A 27620-nucleotide genomic window follows, 5' to 3' on the forward strand; every position below is an offset into this window, starting at 1 on the left:
CGACGTCTTGGTTGCTGCTAATGGTGACACAACAGTGCTTATGTGAGCCTGGATCAAGAGGTGTGAGTTTCCGTCCTTCCCAATGAGAGAAGAAGCTAGGACATAAATGACCAGGTGACTAGATGAGGCCCTGTGGAAATCCACAAGCCTGACATACTGTTTCCCACTCCCTTCCTCATATCTGCTCCAAACTATGGAATTGAGATAGGAATCCTGGCTGAGGGTCTGGTGCGAGTGTTTGGTGAATGTGGTTGGCCTGTGTAAATCAGGAGAGAAGCAAACAGAAGTGCCGGAGAATATGTGGTCTTCCTCCTCCTTTATCACAGTCAACAGAGTCTTAGATAAATGCCCTCGGAAATCAAAACTTATCTCTGTCGCAGTACTCGCCTGATTAGATCAAATGATTTGCTCCAGCAAAATTCAGTCAAAATGAACATAGTGAGACAGCATTTATGCATTTGACTTAAGCGGGTCTACACTGGTTGGGATTAACAGTTGGCTTTGGCCTAAGGTTCTTAACTTGAGTATTTATCTGAATTTGTTTTTACTCTTGCAAGCCACCTTGAATGATAAACTGAGGAAAAGGCAAGAGGTGTGTGTGTGTGTGTGTGTGTGTGTGTGTGTGTGTGTGTGTGTGTAAAATATTCCAACCTACTCAGTGAAGCAAAGACCGCCTCTAGCGTGGCTCTTGTGGCGCCAGGGCTGTTGGCCGTGACCTTCTGGCTACAGCCCTGGCTCAGTATCCTAAGGAAGCAGGCTGGTCTGCCCTGGACCCATAGGAAGTGACTGAGCAATACAAAGCAGCAGAGGCATGAGGAGGAGAGATGCCACAGATTCAAGAAGAGGGAAAGGGTCATCATTTCCCTGGCCGTTAGCTGCATGTTGCCCAATTGTAGTGGTGTTTCAGGGAGCGGGGAAAGGGTTGTTCTCCATGGGTTCAGTTGGGGAAACATGACAAGCGTTTGTGCTGTTTTCAGTGCTCAGCTTCTTTGCATCTGTCTTGAATCTTACACAACAGAAAGGCGGATGCCTGTTTAGGCCAAGAGCTTTTTAAGCTTTCTGAGGTGGAAGGTCTTTCTGCCAGGGACCTGCACCATATTTATACCCATTGACTACAACTTTCTTTCCTGGACTGGCAACCAGTGCCTCATGGACTAGCACTAGTCCATGGATCACTATTCTGAGCAAAGCACTGCTCTACATTATTGTTCACAGCCAGGTTTGGATCAGTTTTCTAGCATTTTGGATAGGCATGGCAGGTGGCTCTGCCTATGTTCCTTGAGTAACAAATGCACAGTTATTTGGAAGTCACAGTCCCACCAAGCAGGCATTCAAAACCCAGAAAGATCTAGGTCAGTCAGTCAAGTGTCATCTAACCTTATTAAATTATTTCCCACCAGACGGCTAGGGGGGATACAGCTGCTCTTTTATTACGATATTAAATTTAATTACAACAATAGCTTACGTCGCAAGGCACATACTGACCACTTACAACCCAGCTTGGGACATTCCATAGCAGAAGCAGCAACATAAATTTAATATAGGTGCCTCTTGTATACATTAGAGAGGGATATTTCAGTTTTGTAAAATAAAACTCCAGTTTTAATTTCTCTGTACAAAAAACAAACAAACAAACAAGATAACCATGGTCCCAGTTCAGAGAGGAAGCGGAGCAGTTGCCCTGCTAAGTTCTCAAACTAACCCTTTGCAAAGGCCTCAGTTAACTTTGGTGGGGCCTGGACAGGAAAAATTCTCGGAGGGCCGTGCTCCTAGGGCAGAAATGGTTTAACTCCTGTTTTCTTTGGCACGCGTACGGCTCTGTGGATAAGTGTGTTTAGAACAGCGGCGTCTGGCAAAGGGCCTAATAAATTCTAATCTGAGCATTTTATGCACTAGGTAGGTTTCGTGTGGCCCAGTTGGCTGGGTAGTTACATAACTTGTTTCTCAGCAGGAGTAGAGACATGCATGTATGCGCACACGCGGTGCCCTAATGGCTCCCACAAGCTGTCAAAATGTAAAGCTTATAAAAAGCACAACGGAGCTGTGGCACTGCTATCCTTGTGGCGGGCACACTGTACATCCGGGTTATCACTCCCGGATCATCCATTAAGAAACTGTCGCAGTGAACACACAAACCTGCCAGTGATAGATTAGCACAGGAACAGAAGTACTTGATCCTCCAGTAGTCACTTTCCCAACTTACTAAGAGGTAGGCAGCCTGCGTGTTCAACATGGTACCATGGATGGGAAAAGCACTTAATAAACAGAAACGTATGTGAGTTTTCCGCTGTTTCCGTCTTCAACGCAGTGGCAAGAGGTGACACTCCTACCCCTTTGCAAACCAGTCTGCTGGCACCAGTATATTCAACTGGGACAACACAGCAGCCTGACTGGTCCTTCATCTGGGTCTTCTCAAACACACTGGCAGTGGAGTATGGTTACGATTTGCATCTTTCCAGAAGATTTAAGTTAACGGGGAAGAAGGAAAAAGAAGCATGCACAACAACCCACCCGACATAAAAGCATCAGTTCAAGACATCTTTGAGAATCATTCCTCGGGGTGTGGCTAACACTGCCATGTGGGAGATATGTTCCATGAATGCTTCAGGCCGCTGGAAGAAACGCCATGCCGGTGTGGCCCCGATGTTGAAAGCGCAAGGGAAATGCCTACATACCGTGGGCAGGAAAGGAACTGTTGTGCTGAATGTATGCAGTGTTTGGAGCTGTGGGCAGCAGAGCGGCTGAGAGAAAGAAGCTACATCAGGGGAGACTTCAAGTTGCTTGGCTCCTGAAACTTCTTGCAACTTGGAGTGAGGAAGGTGGTGGTCAAGAGGCATTTTGCCCCTATACCAGCCACATGTTTCCCCACTTGGTGGCTTCACCATCTGAACTAGATTTGAGCCCACTCTTAAAGGTGATGTACATGCAAGATTATGTGGGGCAGCTCGGCTAGATTTACAACTGTGGACTATGGACAGAGTCTGATAGATAAAGAAAAATCCTAGCCAAAGATGACATGTCCAAGAGAGGAGGTGTGTTTTCCCTTTTCTCACAAGCTAGTTTTCTAGCGACAACTGGGATACCCAAAGATTCAAATTTCCTTCCCGCCTTTAGCAACCTCAAATGGCATCGCAGTGTGTGAACCTTAAGATCAAGTACATCCAACCCTTACGGTCTGAGCATTTTTGGCATCTTTGCTCTTGCAAGATTCAAGTTGGCCCTTCAAAGCAGCAAAACTTCCTATTACTTGGATGAGGCACAGCTAGCAAGACTGGTTAGGTTGTTCCTGCGTTACTTCAGCTTAGTTGAATATTGGGAGATCTTTAGAAGCAAAATACAACAGGGTTCTGTTACAGAGGGTCACACGGCGAGAGGATTAAAACAGATAAGTTGGCACAGAGAGATGGGTTTAAATACAATTCTAACTTGCAGCAGTTGCCTGAATAAGGCCTGAATAAACCATGCGTGGATTCAGGTGGCCCCTGGCCCATGGTATATAGTTCCGAGTACTAGTTTGCACTCGCGCGTCTTAACGTCTTCATGCTTCCGAAAACAAAACCAGTGCAGTAATACGAACTCAAAAAAGAGTCTCTGGTGCCTAGGAGCGTTGCCCTTCTTGTGGAAATCTGTGGAGGCCTAAAACCTTGGCCGGCACATTTCTGCCTCCCATCACAACGAACACGCTTCTGGTTGGAAACGCTCAGTTCTTTGGATTAAAAAGCAATGAGAGTGGAGGAGCCAGCACCGCCGCCTCCTTCCCCCGCCTCTCCCCACATCCACCGAAATCAAAATGGCTACTTAAACAGCGTTCATACGGATGTCGCCAAAGGGAATCTCCGTGGCTGTTTCTGGCGTGATGCTTTTCAGAATACGCTGAGGAGGAGAAAAAAAGATGTGCGTTAGTGGGACGACGGGCCAGCTATTTCTCCAAGGATATTCATTTATTTATTGAATTTATACCCCACCTTTCTCCCAGGATGGGCTCCGACACAGTCAAAGACATTGGCCAGTATCCTGTATGCACATTTTCCAGAGTTGCATCTCTCTCATACACGCAGAGAGACCGTTTTATTGAAAGCCAACCCTTACAGAGGAGGAAAACCATAGGACAGGGCAGAGTACCCACAGTGGACCGGAAAGGACTTGACATTATTTTTAGCTCTCGACCCTGGAGAAATCTTTTCAAACCTGCTCAGACTGTTCCTCAACCAACAATAAAATTGTTGGGATGGGTTAGAAGTCAGCATTTAAGTGGGACTTTAAAGAGGAGAGCTAATTGCTCAATTAAATAGGACCGCTTCTGAGCAATTAGTGAAGGGATTAGGAAGAGCCTGATAAGGGAGATAGCGCATGAGCTATGAAGATTAAGATGGAAACTGACCTTAACCTTAAGAGACCTGAAGCAAGTAGCCAAATATATTCGATCATGGCTTACAGACTATCCCAACGCTTTCATCCAAGATGGGCCAGGATAAGGAAGAGATGCTTGTCCACCAAGTGAGGAACGTCTGCTCAAAATCTACCTGAGAGAACCCTGTTACTCCCACCGAAAGCTTTATGGGTATAACTCTGCCACTAATAGTGGTCTCTCCATGGAGTAGACCCAGGGGACGGAGCAATGTAGGAATAGCTCTGGATCTATAAACCTTCTGTTTTCCTCTGATGCTACAAGTGTGGACCTTTTACCTATGCCACCCTCAAACCCACGTCTTGTTCATTTAAGTGGGGGGAACAGGAGAAACCTTGCCTCTTCTTAGCACTTCTTGTTCTGTTTACATCTGGCAGGTCTCTCTTGCTGTATTTTGCTGTATGGCCAAGACAGCTAGCCCTGAATATGTTTCCTCTTTCATTTGGGGTCCTCCACTAAGTAGGAAGCTCTGTCATTAAACCATGACGGTACCCAAATGTTACAGCGACCCATCCACCCATTCAGCAAAGATGAGAAAGAGGTGGGGATTCCTTTGGGCTCCCCCAGCCCAGCCCTGGTTTCCTCGGACCAAGAACCCGGTGGGATGATCTACCTCTTTAACTGTTCCCGGCGTAGTTGCCAACCGATAAACCATGTAGGCAGGGACGCAGATAAAAGATGATATCCCGATGCAGTAACCCAACACCATGGTCCAGAAGGGATAAACGTAATCGAAGAGGCGAAGCTCTGGCGCACTGGACATGAAGCTGCAGATGATAAACTGGAGAAAGACCGAAATGTTAGTTGACAGGGATTGGGGCTTAGGTGAAGAAGGAGTAGCTGGAGAGCAAGGAAGCCGGCTTGGGACAGAAGACTACCAGAGCACAAGAAAAAGGTGCCTTTTTGGACTGGCGCTCCCAGAATCCTGGTAGTGGGAGTACAAAAAGAAGACCAATTCCCAAGTCCAGAAGGGACCGCCAACGAATCCCACGTGCCGTAGGCAATATTTTAGAGGAAGAAACTGGCCAAACCACCTCTGAGGATTACTGGCCTAAAAAAAACCCTACGAATTTCATGGGTCACCATAACACGACAGGTGACTTCGAAGGAACATATCTCCTTAGCTAAATATGCTTTTCTACTGGCTTAATGAAAAGCTAACACGCCGAATACAAACTGTAAAAAATAATGACATAGAAGACAGCTTTATCAGTGCGCGGTTGATTCATTTGTCATGTGTCAACAAAGACTCTTTGGGTGCCAGACCTTCACAAGGCTGGGTAAAATTTGGGCATGAATGATGAGCCATCTCCTGGACCTGTGGGGGGAAAGAAACCTTCAAAACGGACATAAAATCCACATCAAGACTGAACTAGGAATGAGAATGCATATATAACCCATTGGCCAGAATTCTCTTAGGGACATGCGCATGTGTAAGTCACACTGCACATGCAGAAGTAACCGTTGTGCAACGGACGTATTCTACAGAGAGGAGGAAGCGGAGTTGTGCAGACTGCATGTTCCTCTGTGCCTTGTCTTTGCAAGTTGAGTGCTGTGCCTCCTCAGGGCCTGACCCTAATGGCCAGTTTTCATGGGTCAACTCTAGGCAGACTGGTGGGCTCCAGGCAAAGCAGTGTATGCAGATCTCCACCTTGGCTTATAGAATACCAGCTTGCTACAGTTTGCAAGGTTTCGTTGATTTCTTGCTGAAACCTCAAAAGATTATCCAGGAAGATTGTCTACGGATTTACTTATTTAGCTTCTTCCTTTCGTTCTGGCCATTGTGGCACCAGAACGCACCCTCCATTCGGCTCTACATCTACCTTCTGGCTAGAAAAAATGTTGCTTATCCCCTCTATGTAGGCTGTGAGGAATAATTCCTTCATTTCATCTTGATCTGGGAACAGACCCTCCAGGCTCAGATTTTTCTCTTCATTTCCAGCCAGAAAAAACATATATACTCCCCTCTCTGTGTTCTAATAACAAGTTATGAGCAAATAGGGTTGGGACTTAATGCCTAATGCTGAATGATATCACCAGGGGCCCCAAATCTCAGGTTTGCTCCTGAAGGGGCAATCTATTGGGATTGTACCAGCATCCATTTCCTACTTACGGTTACGCTAAGCTGACCCATAGCAGCCCCACAAAATGCTGCCCCTGACCTCTTGTTTCTCTCAGCTCTCCACACCTGCCTAGCAAGTACAGTACCTAGGCGTATTTGCTTTCCATTTCGTTTCATTGCCTCAGCCTCATAAAGTGCGGCTGCGTGTATGTATATGAGTGATTGATGCTGTTACACATCATTTCTATCTCCCCCTTCCCCGTCCCCTGGTAATAAAATGGAAATTTGCTAAACACACATTCATCATCTTAGCAAGAGGTTTTCAGAACCATCAGGTGGGCCTTCATTTCCGAGTCCTTCCTTGCTCAGTGTGCTGAGTGTTAACTACACTGTCAAAAGCAGACAGAGCTAATTTAAGGTCTGGGAGCTGCAACTTTTGTTTAGTTACTCTAGAAATGGCTTTGACATAGTGGCTTCTGCTGTTCTTCCATCGAGCTTTGTAAAAAATATGACTGGGTGTTTACTAAAACCATCACTTGGTACCTTTCTTTCCTGCTTTCTTCCCATCCATCGCCCTTTCTGAACCTTACTAGTCCCAACTAGAGCAGGCCATAGGATGGAGCTACTGCATTTAAAGCGGTGTCAAACTGCATGATTTCTACAATGTAGATGTACCCCATGTGACAGTTTTGTTCCTCTTAAAGCTACCCCATTGACAGGGTTTATTTACATCAGTCCTAACACTCTGAAGCACCTGACTCCGTAGTGTTTTCTCATATGCTTCGTCTCATGGAAGGGCATGTCAACTTTCAAATGAAAAGACTGTGCCAACAGACTGGAAAGGAGGTTCTCCCTGGTTTTATGCTGTGGCTAGAGAAGGATACTCACCAGGAGGAAAATTGGGCTGATGGCAACCCAGCAGATTCTCCAGTACCACCCAGGGCTGAATCCGAGCATCTCTTTCACGTCCCTGGAAAACTGGGCCACACCTGTAAAGACAACATGAGATTGGATCTAAGGCAATATCTTCTCATTGGGCGTTTTTCTACGATGCTATGATTCTGTGCTTTCACATAGTATCAAAGGTGCTTCAATATCCCTTTGCATGCTGATATTCCAGACTAACACGGCCATGCCTCTAAATTCTATCCTTGTGAATGAGAGACCTCCAAGCTTACGATACAGCTTTCAATCTCCTAACTACTGAGCAGGATGCCAGTGACAGGATTAAACTCACCGTAGAACCAAGACACCGCGATGGATTCCAGAAACACGACAGCTATCAGCGCTGGGCCCGTGGCGTACTCCTCAAACAGCTTCACCACGTATGCACCACCCTGCGGGGGTGAAAAAAGAGCGAGAGGTTGTTGGAAATGACAGGTTTACTTCCAGTCCCCAAAAGGGTAGTCCATGGCTCCTTCAGGATATAGGAAAGTGCAAAGAAGCCGGAGACATCCTGCAACGTCAACAGTGGCGCTGCTGACCCATATCTTTAACTTCCCTTTGCCTGCCTCACACAATGATGCAAAGGGGAGGCTTTGAGTGCGATAACCTCAGAGGACCGGTGCCTCTCTATTCCTTTACTTGGTGGGAAAGTCCTGGAGGTGTGTCCCCATGACTTAGAGAAAAGGTGAAGGGAAAAACCTCATTTTAAAATCTTTTTCAGACTGGTCCAGAGGGAAGGGAGTTGGACCGCTAGCTGGAGCTGGGCGCCTCATGGACAGGAAGCTTCCCAGAGCGAGGAAGGATTGCTGATAAAAAAACAATCCCGAATACGTTGTTTTCCAGAGATTTCTCATTACTGGTTTCCGTACAATGTCTCCCTATCAGATACTTGTCCGCCTGCTTCCAAGCCTGGCGTCTGATCCAGCCGGTTGGTATCGCAGGAGCAGCGAGGGAAGCACAGAACACTTACGGATTTTCTCTGCCTTGTGCCCAAACTTGCAAATGGTGCAGGTAAAGTGCAAGTTGTTTTCTCAGAAAAGTAGTGTATTGCACGAAACGGACTGTTTTCGGCACAAAAATGTTCTGAGTTGGGAAGCGGGAGTTTGCAGAAACAATTTTTTCCACACAAAAACATACACGAGTGTGTAAAATCACCCAAAATGTGCAAAACCAATGAACTCTCCTGTCCCAAGCATGTGTGCCAATGGTTGAGAGCTATTGACCTAACCCCTGCACAGGCTGGCAGCAACTGTCTGAGATATCAGACAGAAGCTCTAACTGGAAATACCAGGATTTGAACCTAAGACACTCTGGAGGCAAAAGAGATACACGCCCAACAAGCCACAGAGCTAAGACTGAAGAAAGAGCCATTGCTTCCCTTTCAAAGCCACAGCCTTGTCGTACCTGGCGCTGTGCTTCAAGTGAGTGAGATGGGGGTGAGTCCAAAAAACCCAAGGCTAAGAATAAAGATGACAGAGCTTGGAAAGGATTCTGGAGGCCAGATCTCTGACTCTTCCTCCTACCCATTTCTGTGGACCTTTTGGCCCTGAAATGTTGAGCTACTCACAAATGTCAGCGTGGAGAGTGCGCCCATGAAGCAGAGCATAATGAAACCCAGGACCAGCAGTTCCCGGCGCTTGCTCCAGACGTGTGGGAATTCGTCCACGATGGCAGTGATCACCCCCTCCAGGCCTGCAAACTGTAAAAAGCACAGTGAGGAGTCAACGGAGGACAGGTGGCTACCCACCCGCCCCAGTGTTTGTATGTAGAGTTTGTGAAAGGACCTGAACTGATCCGAAGGATGGTTTTGAGCTGTCATTATGTGCCTTCGAGTCGCCTCCCACTTACAGCAACCCTAAGGAGAACCAATTGCAGGGTTTCATGGCAAGACTTGTTCAGAGAGGGGTTGTCTTTCCCTTTCTCTGAGGCTACAACAGTGTGGCTTGGGTTTCCATGGCAGAGTGGGGATTCGAACCCTGATTGCCAGAGTCACAGTCCAACACTCAAACCATTGCACCCTGCTGCTTCTCTTTGCTTTAATTGGTTAATGTCCCTTCTGGGGAAAATGTTAGATAGTATTGTAATTAATTAATCAGTTAATCATCCTGCACTCATTTTGCACAAATGGAGTTGTGCATGCGTGGAGGATGCCAATACACATGTGAATCCAGTTGCATAATGTCGCCACTCAACACAAGGGTTGTGTAGTCCATCAGCACTTAACTCTGCATGCAGCGAGTTACACTAAGGGAAACCCTATGGAAAGATCTAGGCCAGTTTCCCTGCCAGCGTGGCGTTGTGGTGTTGTTGCTCACCGTACTGTCCAGCCCCAGAGTGATCAGCATCAGGAAGAAAATAATGGCAAAGAAAGTGGAGGCTGGCATGTTTGCAATGGCCTCTGCGTACGTGATGAAGAGGAGGCTGGGTCCTGTGGAGGCAAGGAGATTGTGAAGTCAGGATGCTTTGTCTCTACTTGGTTAATGGACACTCATCCAAGAAGTCTTTGCCAGGATTTGTTCAGAGGGGGGGGGTTGCCAGGGCCTTCCTCTGAGGCTGAGAGAGTGTGCCTTGCGCCCAAGGTCCCCCGCTGGGTTTCCACAGCTGAGCGGATATTCGAATCCTGCTCTCCTTGAATCCCTGTCCAACCACTGCACCATGCTGGTGACCCTATCCTATGGTTTTCTTGGCAAGATTTGTTCAGAAGCCGTTTGTCACCATTGCCTCCCACCCAAGAAATATATTAATAACAAACTAGCTAGACTGACCATAACCACAATGTCTGTGTTGAGTTTAGCATGCAAAGACAACGCTTGAGGACAGGTAATTGTGGCTGCCCTAGCTACCAGTCCAGAAGAGATGGGCATTGCTGTTTAATCACATTTGGAAGTGTGCATGTTTCCAAGCCATGATCTAAAACTTAATAGGGGAAGAGCTGAGCTGATCTCTCGGGGAATGGAGTTCTGCAACCTTTGCATCGCAACCAAGAAGTGGCAGTGGAACGGGTTGCTTAACTTCTTTCCAAGATCTGAACAAACAGACAAGATGATGTGAGATAGGGCAGGTCTTCGAGGAACCTGGTCCAAGTCTAATCATAACCAGAACGTTCATTTGTCCTCAGAAATGAACTAGGAGCGGGCACAGCCATCCTCATAATGGAATTACACACTAACTTTTTGTTCAAATTTAGTTTTGAGTCTATTTTGGGCACTTGTACCCCACCCTTGAACCTATTCCCAGGGTAGCTTGCCTCATCAAAACACAATAAACAATTGAAGTACAATAAATTGCAAACTCGGACTGACGCATTTTGGACTGACGGCAGGTTTTCCGAAGACCGTTCAAAGGGAGCTCCGCTCAAGAGCGCGTTACGATGATCAAAACCTTTACGTAACTCGGTTTGGGTCCAGGAGTAATCGCTTTGCCAATGTAAGCATTGCCCAGAGCCAACGCTGAAGGGTGGACGCCTGAAGGAAGCAGATTTAGCAACCCAAATGGGTACCTTGTGCGAAGCTATCTCGGTATACCCCTATTTTAGTACATCGCTATCTTGGTATGGCTCTGGGTTGGGTTGGGCAAATAGCACAGCATTTAATCTTGACAAGCCTTCAGTCCTCCATCAATCACACTCCCTTCAAGCACCTTGTTGGCTTAGTGACTTAAGGCCAAAAGGTGAGTGGTCCAAGACCCTGCTTTGTTACTGGCAAACACCAACCATAAGAGGTAAATAACCATATCCATTCATATGATTATTCTCCGACTCTAGGCTACAGCTATCTGGCTGCCTTTGTCACCCAACGACCATCATTAAAATTGCCCTTGCCAAAACATCTCCATATCCATAGGTTTTCAATTTGGATTGAAGTTCTCACCCACTTATAGAAGTGACTTCTATAGGTCTGTCTCTGGATTCCCACTCCAAAAACAGCATGGGAAGAAGTTGGCTGAAGTCTACAAAAGCTCATGCTACCAACTTGTTTCTTTCTGCTAGTCTCAAAGGTGCTACAAGATCCCTTTGCATCCTGATTCTCCAGACTAACATGGCTATGTCTTTGAATCATACAAGGTAAAGGTCTGGCCCAATCGCTAAGCAATGTTCATTGGTCTGGTCATCTCCAATCAACAAAGATGGCTCTAGCATGTGCATCTCTCAGCCTTCTCTTCTCCAAAGCTCAGCATAGCCAAGCTGCACCAGTTGTTCCATGGGCCTTAGTCAATGGGCAGAAATATGTTGCTGGTCCCTGGCCAAAAAACAGCCTTGCCAGTCCTCTGCATCAGATAGGTTAGGAAGCACTGATGTAGACTGAAAGTGGGCAAAATGTTGGACAGCAGCTCCCAGCATTCCTTACTCTTGGCTCTACTGGCCAAGGCTGTTGGGAGTTGTTGGTGGTCTTGCCACCTTGGATAAGGAGCAATGGACTTAGAGGCACCAGAACATCACAGGAAACGCAGAATAGTTTACCGGTATCTTTGGCAACTTCTGAGACTTCTTCGTTCCTCATCTCAGCCATGTATCCGAGGACGGTGAAGATGACAAAGCCGGAGATGAAACTTGTCATGCAGTTGACGGCGCTGGTGACCAGAGCGTCCCTGGGATGAAAAGCCATGTGAGAATCAAGATGGACTCTGAACATGTTCCCAGACACAACCATCCTGTGCTTCCTCCTAGCCCAGTCTGGAGGTATCCTATTGCTCCTGGTTTGGAACAGAGAAGAAGAGAAAGGGCCAAGCAGATCCCAGAAAGGCAGGTGAGGACAGATAGAATCAAGCTCTAAAGGGAAAAAAATGATCTGCTTGGCCTTTTCCTTCTTTTCTGTCATCTTGAGAGAGGCTTCTGCCTGTCTTACAGGTTGGGGTTGTGGAGAGCCCATGAAGAGACTACCCACATACACATGTGGTTGCTGTCTTATGTGCCTTCAAAACATTTCTGGCAACCCTAAGACATTCCTATCACAGGGTTTTCTTGGCAAGGTTTTTTCAGAGGGGGTTTGCCTTTGCCTCCCTCAGAGGCTGAGAGAGTGCGGCTTGTCCAAGGTGCTCCTATGGGTTTGCATGACCAAGTGGAGACTCAAACCATGCTTGCTCTCTGATACGTGTGCAAACAGACCTCAGACCCCACAAAAACCAAAACCAAAGGAAAACGTGCCCCTGAATTTCTCTTCACGAAGGGAGAGGAGAATGTCATATTGTGCCATCTGGACGATAGGCACGCCATGACCTGCAGCCCAGCATAGTTTCTGCTCTCCTGGGGAGCATTTGTCAGTTTGAATCCCAGCCAAAGCGTTTTGCTTGGCTGGCGCTTGGCCCTTCTCAATGGCGCTTACTGGTAGCAGTTGTTGTGAAACTTGTTGTAGCTCGCAAAGGCAAGGAGCACCCCAAAGCCAGGACCGAGGGAGAAGAAAATCTGAGCAGCGGCATCCACCCACACCTAAAACGACACAACAGAAAGGAAAACAACAACAACAACAACCGTTTTTGCAGGGCAGTAAAATAAATCATAGGAAAAGTAAAAAGGACAGGTCATTGTGGCTGTAGGAAGCAATGTTCCAACTTTGGGAAGAAGCGTATGCCATTTTATTCTGAGTCCCTTTCCTAATAATCTGTGACTGTGGCGTGAAATTTGACTTCTCCTGATCCACCGTTTGGGTCAAGAGTTTTGTACTTTCCTGGGAACGCGCCGGTGTCTTTTTCCTCCACCTTCTCTGGATTCAGACAGGACCAACCCGGTGTGTCTTTCTGCTCACAGCAGCCGACATGCGGCAGCGAGACAACGCTGCCGCGATTGCAATCTGCCCTCTCCTCACTTCAGATACACGCAATACAATACCAGCACCCTTTATTACTTTTAGGGAGGCAAAACAGGGCCTGATTGGAAAAAGCGGCTTTATCAGGGAACGGAGTGTCTTCATTTCCTCTTCATTGAACTCTCTCCTATCAGCGGTTAGGCTGCCGGCTCGCCGATATTAGAAGCCATAATCTCGGTATTTGCTGCATTTATTACTTAAAAGCGCCCAGATCTTTTCCCCCTTTGCATCTGAGACTTTCATATGCAATGCTGGAAAGGGAGGGGGTACCAAGGGACGGTCGAATGTTTCCTGTGGTTAAGGCTCAATTGAACTGGATCTCAACACCCGCCGCATTTCCATAGAAGAATCATTTGGAAACACTCAGAAAAGATGGAGAGAGGTGCGGTTTTTGAAAAGGGAACATGGTGACTGGGACAGATTGCCAGCAGGTGTAAGAAGAGCATGTTTGTGGGGACTGTCTAAGGGCGCCTCTAGATTGGAAATAATGCAGTCTGACACCACTTTTAAGTGCTCTAGCATCATCCCATGGAATTCTGGGATGCGTAGTTTTACAAGGTCTTTTAGCCTTCTCTGCCAAAAGAGTGCTGGTGCTTCCCAAAACTACACATCCTAGGATTCTTCAGGAGAGAGCCATGGCACTTAAAGGAGTGTCTGCATCAGCTCTACAGTGCAGTGCATCCTAGAGCAGCACTGCACAAAATGGTGGTCTCCTGACCGGTGGTGCTCCAGGAAAGACAGAATCGATTGTAGGCAATGGGCACATACTTAGTGCCAGTTCTTGGCACTATTATTGGAAAACAATAACTATCAGTCCTTCACATCAGAAGCACTGGTCTCAATGGCATGGCTCAGTCCGCCCCGTTTATCTGTCTCCCCATTTCTGCCATGGCTCTTTAGAAAAGCAGACACTCACGACTCCCCTTCTGCTTCCCCTCTTTCTCCCCTTACCTCTGTGGCAAGAAGTTTCTGCCAGTCAGGCTTCAGGTAGTAGAGTACCCCCCTCCAGGCTCCGGGCAAGGTTGCGCCTCGTATTAGGAGGATGAAAAGGATGATGTAAGGGAACGTGGCGGTCACCCACACAACCTGTTTGGAGAAGGAATTAAGACGGCATTGGCTGAGGATTTGACGGAGGAGAAATCCCTGGTACTACTGAGAAAACTGGCACTCCTTGAATCCATAATGATGTTTGGCGACATCCAATGATGGGTCTCCAGGCTTATATGGCTTCTGAGAACTTTTCGCTTTCCCAGAGCCAATACCATTTATTGGGTGGTCTTTGTTTCTTGGCTCTTTATGGGTTCGCTTCACCCACGTAGGAGTGGGGCCCTGTGCGCCGAAGCATCGCAGGATGACTCACAGTTGTGAAACCATCTTCACAGATTCGTCACCAATTCCTTTTCCACCAGGTGGAAGGGAGGCAGAGCCATTGACTCACCCAGGGCCAGTCAATTGAGAAAGGAAAGACTGGACAGTAATCTTGACAGGAAGCCTACCGCTTGGAAAATGTAACTTTGAGGGACTAGTGCTCCCTTTGCCAGCATCAGCGGTGGTCAGAGGCTTCCATGTCAGGAGTGGAGTACATAACAAAGTTCTCCATGGTGTTGAATATCCATTGGGGAGACACTTCAGCACCCTGAACATAAGGTTCCAAGGAACCTTAAAGGATTCAAAACTTTTGCAGCAGCAGAACAGAATGGCTAATCTCTCCCCACTGTTTTGATGTCTAAAAATCAAGGTGGCCCCAAGAGTCAAGATACAGCATTAAATCCTCCCCCCGCTCTCTGCTCCAGCCGCTGGCCCCGCTCTTCACCTTTCCAGATGTTTTGACCCCTTTCCAGATGCTGAAATACACAATGGTGAAGATGAAGAGCAAGCAGAGGGTGAGCTGCCAGCTGATGCCGCCCAGATTGTCCAACCCTTTGGCTCGGTGCACTTGAAGAACGTGCCGGCTGAAATAGAAAGAACATGGACTTTGTGGCTTCATTCGAGGTGACAGGCAGTGCCAAGGGGATGGCAGGCGGGAAAAGACAGGGCACATTTGCCTTAAGTCTCCAGGGGTCCAAGTGTGGTATAGTGGTCCGAGTGGTGGACTACGACTCTGGAGACCAGGCTTTGAATCTCTGCTCAGCCGTGGAAACCCAACAAGCCGAGAACCAAAACAGTTAAAGGAGGAGCGTGCAACAAGGGACCCCTGCCTGTTTCAATTTAAACAATACGAATAATAAAAATAATGCAAGTACTGTAATTTAAAACTCTTTTTAAAAAAGCAAATTAACAAGTACAAAAGCAAGGTCAGATGAGTTCAAATATGTAAAATGGATTAAAATGTGCATGCCAGGTGTTTCGGGGGTTTTGGGGTTAAAACAGGCCTCAAAAACATTCATAGAAAACCGTGGTTTTACTTGGCTGCAATATTGGTGCCAGTCAGGACTCCAAGGGGAGTGTGTTCCTTAATGGAAGGCTGAACTTATATCATCATGGCCACCAGAAGAAATGTACCAGTAAGGGTCCTTTAAAAGCAACACCACACAAAGGAAGCAAAGGGGCTCAAGGATACCCTCCTCCTCTTTTTCCTTCTCCCTCCCTCCCCTTCTTTTCCGGCACGGCCGTCTCTCCACTTACATGCACTTACGTATAAAATTCTTCTGCCGGGGAGATGGAGCTGGCGGTCCAGGCGATGCTCCGGTTGGAGAAATAGTTGGTGCAGTTGTTGGTGTTCCAAGGGTTGGTGCAGCTGGTCCAGGGCAGCTCGTCCGTGAAGGAGGAGATGAGGTAGTACAAGGCCCAGGCCATGATGGTGTTGTAGTATGAGGCCACGTAGACGGCGATGATGCAGATGGCATAGCCGATTCCTGGGGAAGGAGAATCAGAGGGTCTTACCGCAAGGTATATCTAGCCACAACTGAAGCACTCCTGAAACAGTTACCAGGCAGGAATCCACAACTGAAGCACTCCTGAAAGATGCCCATCCAACCTCCCTGTCATAGGTTTGCCTTAGGGTCACCATAACTTGGAAACAGACTTGAAGGCATACAACAACAACCATCTGCTTGGATGCTTTGACCTTTGTGTCCGTGTGGTTTAACTGGCTGTTTTCCCCCATTGCTTTGTCGTTGAAATTTGGTTTTTGAACTATGTGGCATTCTTGTTACCTGTCCTGAGGGTCATGTTTGAAAGAGAGGCAGAATTAAAAATGTAACACACGTACGAATCAAACTAGTGGTTATGCCAAGACTTCTTGGCACACATGAAGCTCCGGCACAAGATGGAGAGGAGAGGAACTAAGGGAAAAAACTAAGGATAGGCAGAAGCGTATCAAATGGCGACCTTATCACTTTATTATGCTGGTGCATATTTTGGAAATCCATGCCCTTAAGAGACAGATGATTTACTACACGCAAAGTTTATCAGTTTGGAGTAACGGTTCATTTTAAAAGTCTGAGCTTCATATGCTTCATATTTCTCTGCCTTCAACCAGAGAGAGAAACTACCAGAGGACGTACCAGGAGTGTTTCAGTGGAGACCCATGAGCCCAACTACCTTACAAAAGATCCGTTAAGTCTTAAGAATTACCTTTGAAAATGGGACAGATTTTCCTCCATATTGAGATGCATCCGTTCTGGTGATACTGCCCCAATGCCAGCTCCATGTAGAAGAGTGGGATGCCTCCGAAAATGGCCATGATCGTGTATGGGAGGAGGAAAGCCCCTGAGCCAAAAAGACGAACGTTAAACATGGTTCCAAGGAACAAACAGGAATGGCAAAATCGTGAACCCTCAGGAATGGGAAGTCAGTCCAACAACCTATCCATTGCTATCAGTTGTTTTCACGATACATCACGCCTGCGAGGCATTGCTCTTCTCCCAATTAGTTGGAATTAAAAGGGAGTCCTCTCATTAGGTAGACCAGAAATGCTAGATAATCTGGTAAGATTTACTCACAAGCAGATCTTGTTTGGCAAGGCCCTTTGTGAGGGGGACTGCAAATCCCAAGATCCCTTGCCAATAGCTGGGGAATATGGGAACTGCAGTCCATCATCATCTGGAAAGCCATGCTTGGCCTACCTCTGACTCTAGAGCAGGAGAGGGAATTGTGTAACCCTCCAGACACTGCCGTGACTCCCAGTATCTTTCAACCATTGGATATGCTGGTTGGGAAGCTACTGGGACTTGCAGTCCAACATCATCTGGAAGGCTGTCCCTGGAAGGATAAGGAGACGAGGAGGAAGAAGCAATAGTTGTAGTCCTCTGACACCTTTGAGACTAACGGGGAGGAAGAAATTTCTAGCGTAAGCTTTCGTGGACGCATCAGATGCAGCGGCTTAGAGCCCTCCAAAATGTATGCCATAAATTGCTTTTTCTCACTTAGCCTCAAAGGTGGTACAGGATTCCTCTGTAACTTTTTATGCTGTCACACACTAAGGTGGACTATGTCCCTGAGTTCACATTACGAGCGGCGGATGATTCCCTTGGATGGAAGAGAGGTCCCCTCCTCTCGAATCCCCATCCTGATACACAGGAGGCCCTCTCACCTCCTCCATTTTGGTAACAGATGTAAGGGAAGCGCCAGACGTTGCCCAGGTCCACGGCGTAGCCGATGACGGAGAGGAGAAAGTCCACTTTCTTGCTCCAGGTCTCCCTTTCGCCCACCTCCACCAGCTGCTGCTGAGCGTCCGCCACGCACAGGATGGAGGTGGTGGTGTTGCTGTTGGTGGTCAAGATGGTCATGGCCACTGGGGTGGCCAAAGGGGTCCCCTCGTTGCCTCCAGCCATGTTGAAGGAGCTTGGGCTCTGAGCCCCTGAAAACCCATTGGAGATGGGGCTCGCTGCCCCTTTGTTCCCTTGGCCGACGTGGGCTTTGTCTGTCCCCTCTGCCAGCGGGAGTGCCCTCTGGGTATCCTTGCCTAGGTGTCCATTACCCGCGCAGTCCCCCTCTTCAGTGCAGTCCGAGGACTCCTTCGGAGAAGACGTGAGGGGCTGGCTCTCGTGGCTCAGGGCTGGCTTCTCCATCCTGGCGGTGGTTAAAAGGCAGTGATGGAGACAGCACCCCTTTCCATTGGCAAGTGGTCTCCGTCCAGCCACAGAGTCCTTGGTGCGACACCCAGCCTCAACGGCTCACGGGCACAGCAGACTTTGAGTACGATGCCACTTTACCTGCCAGTTGAGGAGGAAAAGGGGGGGGGAATGATGATTATTATTGATTATATAGCAGCCTCAATGCATACAGGTGCTTTGCAGAGAAACTGAGAGGGATCTGAATCATTCATGGTCCAAAGTTCTAAATGGTAACCGCTAGAAAACTGCGAAATGGAGAACGTAACAGTAATAGAAAGAAGAAAGTAACAAACTCTCAGTTAAGTAAGTTCTAAATTACAGATACAGTATGGGGCTGGTGTGGTCAAGTGGTTTTGAGAGTTGGGCTAGGACTCCAGGAGACAAGGGTTCGGATTCCTGCTTGGCCATGGCAACTGAGGGACCCTAGGAAGGCCACACACTTTCCACCTCTAAGGCCAACCTCCTTGGAAGAAACGTGGAGAGGGTTGTCATATTGGAGACAACGTAGTACATTGCTTTGAGTATTGGACTAGGATGCAAGGAGACCTTTCTAGCCATGGAAAAAATCTTGGGTTACTTTGGGAAAGTCCCACTTTCTCAGCCTCACAGAAAAGCAAACACCCCCCCGAATAAACCTAAAAAAGCCCTCTATGACAGGGCTGCCGTAATCCAGATCCACATAGCATAAGGCACATAATAACAATGCATCTGTGGGTTTCCATTGCCACCTAGGAAAGTAGTGTTCCTCTGACATCCTAAATGTCTCTACTCCAAAGTAAGACCTGCCGGTTTGAATGGGACCTAATTCCTAGGCTCAGCCCTGCCTTGTGAACGTTTGCAACCATTTCCTTGGGGAGTGTAACTGCCTGGCTCATGCCTCCCCCCAACCATCCCAATTCCTGCTATTAATGATAAAACTCTCTCTTTCTGGAACAGATTCCTCCCCCCCAGTTTTCCATCCGTTTCCAATTACAAGTTTGGCGGCTGCTAGGAAAGACCCAAGTTTGTCCTCTTGTTTCTGCAACAAAGGTACCGTCATCCTTCCTCTCCAAAAAAAGATAATCCAAATTGGCGCAGAATGCCTTTTCTTACTAGATTATTGCACTGCACCCTTACAGCACCTCTATTCCACTTTTAAAGATGCAGTTGAAGGACAGGCATTTCGAGTGATCAGCAAGAGACAGTCTTGTTTTGCAAACTCCGTCGGTGCGCTGCTGTGTACCCAGGTTTCAAACTGGACCAGAGGCCAAACTGGACTTATCCTACCTTAACTGTGGACCTAACTCGCTGTTCAGCATTTTATTTGACATAGCTTTATAGCTTTAAAGTCAACAGAAAACACTCGTAAAAATAAACGGAGAGATTCGGGAACGCTCACGAGAATATTTCTTTTACCCTGGTAACACCCATAGTTTGTGGGCATCTATGCCAGGCAGGTGGTGAATCCGTTTCGGATTTAATTCTGCAGAAAAGACACCTCCGTGTCTTTGCAGGCTTTTCTTTCCTTGCTGCATCATGAGGACTAGTAGCTTGCTCTTTTCTTTCAATATTACCCATCTGCATACACACGGCAGAGCAAAATGTATTGACTCTCGGGACACAGTGACTTACATGATGGAAGAAGAGAAAGGATTTTTGTGATACCAATAATAAATCAGACCAAGTATAGTGTTGGGCTGTGACTCTGGGAAGCCAGGGTTTGACTCTTTGCCCTGCCATGGAAACCCACTGGGAGACCGTGGTTGCACTCTCTCAGCCTCCTAAAACCTTGCCAAGAAAACCCCATAACTGTTTCACCTTACGGTCACTCTAGGTTGGCAAATACTTGATAACAATATTTGTTTTCTTATTTTGATTCTAAAACTCTCATTTGAAATTGTTCCTTGAGAGCCTTTCGGGACCTGTGTGTGCCACAGAGCCTAACATCATCAGCCTTTCAGTGCCTTCTAGACTGGTTGGAACTACAACTCCCACTGACCCCAACCAGTATGCCCAGTTGCTGCTCCATCTGGCTGGCAGGGATGAGATTTGTAATCCAACACACCTGGAAGGTTTGCTAGAATGAAAGTTAGACTTAAGACATTGCATGAATAAGGTAGGTCCCCCAATCTCTCCTGTCTAAGGCTGACCTACCTGAAATTCCTAGCCACTTGGGACTGTTGAGGTGCCTCCACCATGCCAGCCACAGGGGGAAAAGCCTTCCACACCCCTGGCATGTTGCAATTGTCAAACCTCCGTTAATCATCAATCCAACCTGTGCTATCCTCGGAGACGGGCAATGGGCACTAGAAGGGCAGGGAGGACCGCTTTCGGTTTCACCCAGGGAAAAACAACACACCTGGGCATCTTTGGAAGATCGCTGGCACTCGAGACCGGGCATGATTTCAAAATTTGGCCGGAAAGTGGGTATGTAGTTAGATGGGTGGGTGTTTTGGGTGTATGTGGTTTGGTGCCAGGTGAGTATCCAAAGTGATGCAGCTCAGGTGGACTTTATACCCCCTGAATCTGATGCAAGAAGGTGGTAGAGATTGACCCGCCGCCACTGATCCCCGTGACCTGACTTTCCATAGCTGCCGCTCTGGAGAAATGAAATATGAAATAGGTTACCTATTCTTTCTGCCACGATCATTAAATCCCCCAAGGGAAATCGTAAAACTAAAACAGCCCCAGCTGTAAAATCACGTGGGCTGGACGTTGTGTTTTTTTAACTCGTTCGCTTGCTTCGTTGACCCGTTTTTTAACTCGCTGAATCCTTTCGCAGGCTCCTGAATTATTTTTCTTACTGTTGAGCTTTTAAATTGGTTTTATTGCAGGCTGGCCTGCGTAGGGCTGGATATAAACATTTTGGTCAAACAAAGAAATAATCGACGTTTGGCCGGGGGATATTCCTTTCTTGCCTTTGGAGGGCTTGCTACTTGATAAGAGTTATTTTCAATAAATGGGGGCAGGTTTGGAGGGCTTTGGGGGCCTTCAGGGGCTACAGAAGTGGAGCCAGCATGTGGTCAAGATGGCGAAAGTTATCCATGAGGAAGACCCCACAAGCTGGAAGGGGATGCAGCCATTTGCTTTTGCCAGAGTCTACTGGGAAGAGGGACATCCTGCCCCCTGCTTTCCCAGCTGCTGAATTAATTGGATGCAACCTACCATTGCACTTTAACTGAGTTTTGCAGCAACTGAAGCCAACTGAGGGACAGAGAGGAAAGGTGGAAGGAGGAGAGAGAAACCAGGACATTTTAAAAGCAGCTGAAGAAGTTGGAAGGATTAACTGGGACTATCCCTGCCAAACTGGGACTGATGGAGAGTGCATAACTTCCACCAACCTGAGCCGGTGCAGCCAATGGTGAGGAATGTTGCCATCCAGAAGAAAATCTGCATGAATCTTAGCCGGTGAGGCCTGATTCCTTTTGACTGGAGATACCAGGGGTTTTGTGAGTTTGTGGAGATGTTGGAGGAGAGAAAGATTTTGCAAGACCTTCATTGCCTCATAGCCATACCTGTCTTTCTCCCAGGGGCTAAATCGGACCAGTTAACCAATTCCATACCTCTTTTTGCAACTGATGTCAAGACTGTCTTATTTGTCCGGTCTGTCCCCTTTCCAGAGGCCCTTCTGTGTGAAGGTTAGAAGCCAACCCTGCACACAGTTTGCTCTTTCAACACCATTGGGACCCATCTTTCGCTCCCCAGGAAGAAGCAAAACAGCCAAGGGCATTTTTAACGTTCTTCTCGGCTTAGACAAGAGGTCGCGTGAGCCAACGGTTGTACGGCACAAACCTTTCATTCCTTCTCCTCCTTCCAAGGAGGCTTCCTATCCATCCCTGTTTATTGTTATTGGTTATTATTTATTGTCCTCCGCATATCTTGGCCACTATTTATTGCCGGCTGCATTCTTGGAAATCCCAGACAGACTGGGGCAAAGGAATTTTTTTCGGGCAATTTCCCATATTCAAACTGTGCCCGGTGGGACGGAGGAGACGGGCTCTTGATGGGGGTCCAAAGTCCCTCCGTTGCAAACACAAACAAACAGATTTGGTCATGTTCTGAGCCTTAGAAACAGGTTGTTTTGCAAAAAAGAGCAAGAACTTTTTAGACTGCGCGAAGGAATAATTCAGAACGGATTATCCTCCACAAAGGTGGGCAACCCACGGTGCCCAAAGGATGCTCCTGCGGCCCCCAGACTGCCTTGGACAAAAGCGAATCCTCTTTTCCTGGAAGCCTCTAAGAATGGCAGTGCTCTTTTTAAACATGTGTTGGACTTTCCCTGTAAAGATCGGTGCGGTCTAGTGGTCTGAGTGTCGGACTCAAACTCCACTTTCAGTACTCACACACATATGATGTGAGCTACCTTGCGTGTCAGTTTTGGAAGCCAAGCAGGATGTAAAATAAATCAGTGACTATATATACATGTCTATGTCTATGTATATAAAATGAAATAGCCTTTTCTCCCAGGGAGAACATGTACTTCTCTATTGTTAGCAATCCTAGGAGTCAGATGCAAACTCTACAGATACAGCCCATGTCTTTAGAGGCAACGCGGTGTCATGGTTTGACTGACAGACTAGGGTTCCAGGAGACCTGGGTTCAAATCCCCGCAAGTCACCCTCAAAAATGGCAAACCTCTCTGAATAAATCTTGCCAAGAGGACCCTATTTTTGAAGCCATCTCGGTGCAGTAAACGTTGCACCAGGACTCCGGAAGACCAGGGTTCGAATCCCTGCTCAGCCGTGGAAATCTACTGGGGAAGCTTGGACAATTCACACACGCTCATCTTTAGAGGACGGCAACAGCAAACCCGTCTGGATAAATCTGGCCATAAAAGCCCTGGAAAAGGGTCGCTTTAAGTAAGAATGGACTTGAAGATACACCACAACGATAACAGAAGGCAAAGAAAGTTCAAAACAACTACATGCACCTCAATTTCTCAATCATAATCTTTCCAAAGAGAGGATCATGGCAGCAAACGACAGAGTCATTCCCTTGTCCTCTGCTCTCTTCCCATCTAAAACTTTAGAAATCCCCCGGAGATTGGTGAGAATCTTTTGCCTAGATGTGAAATCCATTGACGGCACAGTAAAACGAAGAACCATCCCGAAGTATTGCTTTCCATTTAAACACATGCCTAGATGCCGTTCAATTCTCACCGTTCAATTCCAAAACCATCTTCCCCCCGTTTTCAGCAACTATGCTCCTGATCGTTCCCAGTTTCACTACATGTTTCACAGCTTTCGGCATTTTACATCTCACTCCTTTCTCTCGTCTCCCCAAATCCCAGCTTCATTCATTCAAGTTCGAACCTGTAAACCAGAATATCCACTTGGATAGAAAGTTCCCTCCTGTTTACTTTATGGAAAGAAAAGAAAAGAGATTGCTCTCACTTTCTCAGGTGAGAGAACTCTGAAAATGCAAAATGAATGGACAACACTTGAGTTTGCACAGTATTGCATCCTTCCTGCACATAACTACCACCCAAAAGGGGAAAAGAGATCAAGATAAAACAGACATAAGAACCGTTTGTCTCTCTCCCCGCTCTTTAAGTACACTGTTTTTCACTCCTTTAAACAATGTGCTTTCAGCTCACCGGGCAAGCTAAGCAAAATCGCCACAGCGTCTCGCCGAACATTGTCAAAACACGCACCGCTCCCCGTCTCTCATCACCAAGACTTACAACTGAGGCGGCAAACAAGAAGCATGTATAGACAGACAATAATAATAATTGTAAAATCAGCAAAAAGGAGCAAAAAGGAAGGCACACTTCCTTAACTCTTCAAAGAAAAACCTTAAATTGAAATTCCATCTTTGGCATCATCTTTTCTCTTCCTTGGAGTTTGGGGAGAATGTTTCCCTCTCCTCTTCAGCACCGACGGGATGGAAAGATAGAGTCCTGTTTAATTGAAGAAAGCCTTTTAAAAGCGTCTCGTTGAAATGTGCGCATAAATACATGCATGCACAGTCTGTCTGGAGAGGGATTTGGGCACGACTCTGGCCGGATTTTGGATTTCGCGTCCCAGGTTGCAAGAGGAGAGGGGAGAAGTGTCAGTGCTTTGGCTGGAAAGGACAAACTCCCCTCTTTCTCATCCTATAAGAGAGCTTTTGCCACATCCGATTAAAAGATGAAAACATCTGATTAAAAGAAAGGGGTGGAAAAAAGACATTGAAAGCAAGTACCTGGGCTTGTGATGCTTTCCCTTGCGGTCCTCTGACCCAGCCTCGCATCCGTGCTTGCCTCTCTCTGACCTGGACCCTACCTTGGCTTTGGAGACTCTGGGCCACCAGCCACGGAAGGGGAGGCTTTTTGTTGGCCGGTTCTCACATGGTCCGATTTCCCAGATAATCTACTGCCAAAGAGCTCTTTAAGAAGTTTTTACGTCACATTCTTTCTTCTTTCCCCCCTCCACCTCTGTTGGGTTTTTTTAAAGTCAAATAAACTTTCCGCAGTCCTGTCGCTGAGGCTTTGCTCCCTCCTCCTAGACGGGGGGTGTCTACATTGAAACAGAGGTCTGGATCACAACCGCACTAGAAGAAGAGGAGGCTCCGGCAAACAGGGATGAGACTGTGAAGGGTGTGTGTGTGTATGTGTGGGATTTAGCAGCCGCCCCAGGGGCCTCTTTCTGAGATCCGACCGGCTGAGGTTGCAATAGCAGCTATAAATGGAAGGAAGGATTGGGAAACTGGGCTGGAAGAGGAGAGAGAAAGAGAGAGACTCCGGCAGGGACAGGTGTCCTGGCATGGCCCCAGGTAGCACTGAAGGGTGCAAAAAGCCCCTTAGTAAGAAGGGGGCAAATTGATGGCTACTTTCTGCCTCTTTGTTTGTTTGCTTTAAGGGGGGGGAAACATAGAAGCGGAGAAAGGAATTGGGTTTTGTTATCAAGGCCTTGCAATAACTGATCAATGTCACAAGACTTCCTCCAGTTTTCCATCAGATGGGAGACACCGTTTGTATTTAAACATGTATGTGTGGACCCACATCCCACGCCAGAAGGTCTAATCTCTGGATCAGACTAGTAGCAAAGCGTGCAGCGTCCGGATAAAGGAACTGCCCAGCTAAATCCCGTAGCCATCTCCAGCTAGGCACAAGTGATGGGAAGGCCTTGCACCTCTTGAGACCCAAGAACATCTGTCTGACAGAGCTGCGAACACTGAACTAGGAGGACTGAAGAGTTTTTGCTGATGGGAGATAACCCAGGATGAAACTTGACAGAGTTTTAAAGATGCTTTAGAAGAAAGAACGGCCTGGATCTGGACATCTTCGCACCACTGTGGGAGGCAGGCACATGCCTAAAAGCACACTTGGGCATAAGATAAAAAGATAAGGTGTACAATGAAACAGTCCAGTCCTTGCAACAGGGTAAAGAAGATTTGGGTAAGGAGAATGTGGGGTTTGTCCACCTGTCCCACTTTGGTCGCCTGTGTGAGGACCTCCACCTGTCCCAAAGTTATGGAATCGAATGAGAGCACCTTCCACATGCCCTTGTGGTTCCTCATAGTCTCATCCTACTATAGGGTTCCACCAGCCTTGAATAACTGTGCCACCATGGACCCCAGGCGTCTGAAGCCAAGCATCCCAATAACCTTTCCATAGCCATCTTAGAGGAACAAAAAGGATTGATAGCCCTTTTGAGACTGAGAAAAAGAAGTTGGCAGCATGAGCTTTCATAGACTAAGTCTACTTCATCAGATGCAAGTAGCTTGATGAAGTAGATTAAATAAGTAAATTAAACCTACAATAGCTTTATGTTACCAGCTTCTTTCTCAGCTAAGTCTCAAAGGGCTACAAGATCCCTTTGCAGACTGATATTCGTCTTTGAATTCTTCCACCTTATTGAACATAAATTAATTGTACAGCTAAAGATTACTCACTGTACAGTTAAAGAACATTTAACATATCCAAATCCTGGCTTCTAACACACCTCTCTTATTCCTAAATCCCATCTCTCACCCATAAAGCAAAAGAACAGGGTACAACCTCAGCCTGGGGATGATGAGACTTGTAGTCTCACAGGCTTCACCAAAGGCTTACCCTGCTCCCATGATCACCAGCTGCTTTCTAATCATCCAAGACGAGGGAGGAAAGAACCCCAAAGAAGACGGTTCTTTAAAAGCAGCAAGGAACAACTTGGAAAAGTGAGCATCCCAAGTCAGGGAAAATAAAGGAGAGAGAAAGAGAGAGAAGGAAATTAGAAATAGCAAAGGGAGGAAAGGGAAATAGGCAAGTCTCCTCTGCCCAATATGATGCCCATGGGGGGGAACAGGCCAGGAGGAAGGACCATATCTGCTGGGATGGATAGCAAAAGACCTGAGAAAATGCTTTCTCCCTGCCAACCCATCTCCCTCACTATACAGTATTGCCATTTCTTGGAAAGAGAGAGACTGCTGCCACCTCGGGTTCTGCTCTGGGACTGCATTCCTTGTGAGATATAGTCCACCTTTCCTCTCTGTTTGGGAGAGGATGAGCATCGTGCGCTAGTTTTATTTCATATTTATCGACTCGGGGGCCTTTCAGAACAAGAACGAAAGATAAAGCAAGGAGTTAATTCACTCCACGTGCCTCAAGGGGTGAGGAGAGGGTTGAAAGAAGAAAGGACAGCGTTGCTTCAATACCTCCCCTCCTCTATTCCAGGTATTCTTCTAATGGACAAATTAGGTGCAGTACAAAAATTAAATGCGTAGTGGGAAATAGATTTTGGCACATGCAACAACTACGGTTGCCTCTCAACGTTCATAACCTTAAAAATGAAGCGTCTGTTCTTGAGGTCAAGTACCTGATGGCTCCATCAAGGAAGACGCCTTCATGAAAAGCTGTCGACCCGCTTTGGATCCAAATATGTTGGGTCACAACTGCATCCAGCACTTCTTTTGAACCACAGCTGCAATGTTTCACTAGAACCACATCCCGCCTTTCGTCATTGTGTGAATTTTGCCAACTCTGGTTCATCCTTCAGTGCCCTTCACACTTCAGAGACAGTGCCAGTCTCTGAAGTCAGTTCATCTCAGTGAGGCTGGCTCTGTCGTTTTTGACTCCGCAGTCATGCAAAACGGTGGCTTGGGGAAAGGAAGCTCTTTGGTAGCGTCCCTTCAACTTCTTATATGGTTGAAGTAAGGGGATGCTCATAATAAACCCTGCCTCTTCTTCACGTGGAATGGCAAATTAATTTTAGCACTGGGGGGCAATTCTTGCAAGGGGACATTTAAAAGCAGTTAATGAGTTAAAGTATTTACACTTTAAAACTCTATAAAAACAAGCAGCAGGATCCAGAGAAGGCTCAGGATGGGAACCGCAGTGTATCGGAAAGGACTTTAAATATAGACTTGAGTTGTTTCATAGTTGTGGCACAGCCTTGTTTGGCTAGGCA

At 47.1% G+C, this 27620-nt stretch overlaps 1 protein-coding gene across 4 annotated transcripts; it reads right to left on the bottom strand.

Moving 5' to 3' along the window:
- Positions 1-1409: 1409 nt before the first annotated feature.
- Positions 1410-26311, bottom strand: SLC6A4 (solute carrier family 6 member 4). Of its 4 annotated transcripts, none has more exons than XM_042442718.1 (14): positions 26288-26311; positions 17751-18372; positions 16793-16927; positions 15852-16071; positions 15030-15168; positions 14168-14302; positions 12737-12840; positions 11875-12002; positions 9731-9843; positions 8983-9114; positions 7708-7807; positions 7359-7459; positions 5022-5189; positions 1410-3873 (listed from the first exon to the last, which is right to left on the bottom strand). In XM_042442718.1, the coding sequence occupies exons 2-14, from the start codon at positions 18226-18228 to the stop codon at positions 3799-3801; spliced, it is 2028 nt and encodes a 675-aa protein (XP_042298652.1). In that variant the 5' UTR covers positions 18229-18372; positions 26288-26311; the 3' UTR covers positions 1410-3798. The 4 variants fall into 4 exon arrangements, with proteins under 4 accessions (XP_042298652.1, XP_042298649.1, XP_042298651.1 ...); XM_042442715.1 differs by lacking the exon at positions 26288-26311 and adding an exon at positions 24436-24760; XM_042442717.1 differs by lacking the exon at positions 26288-26311 and adding an exon at positions 21594-22071.
- Between the last annotated feature and the right edge of the window lie 1309 nt (positions 26312-27620).

This window comes from Sceloporus undulatus, chromosome 11 (genome assembly GCF_019175285.1).
Source record: "Sceloporus undulatus isolate JIND9_A2432 ecotype Alabama chromosome 11, SceUnd_v1.1, whole genome shotgun sequence".
Classification (NCBI taxonomy): Eukaryota; Metazoa; Chordata; class Lepidosauria; order Squamata; family Phrynosomatidae; genus Sceloporus; species Sceloporus undulatus.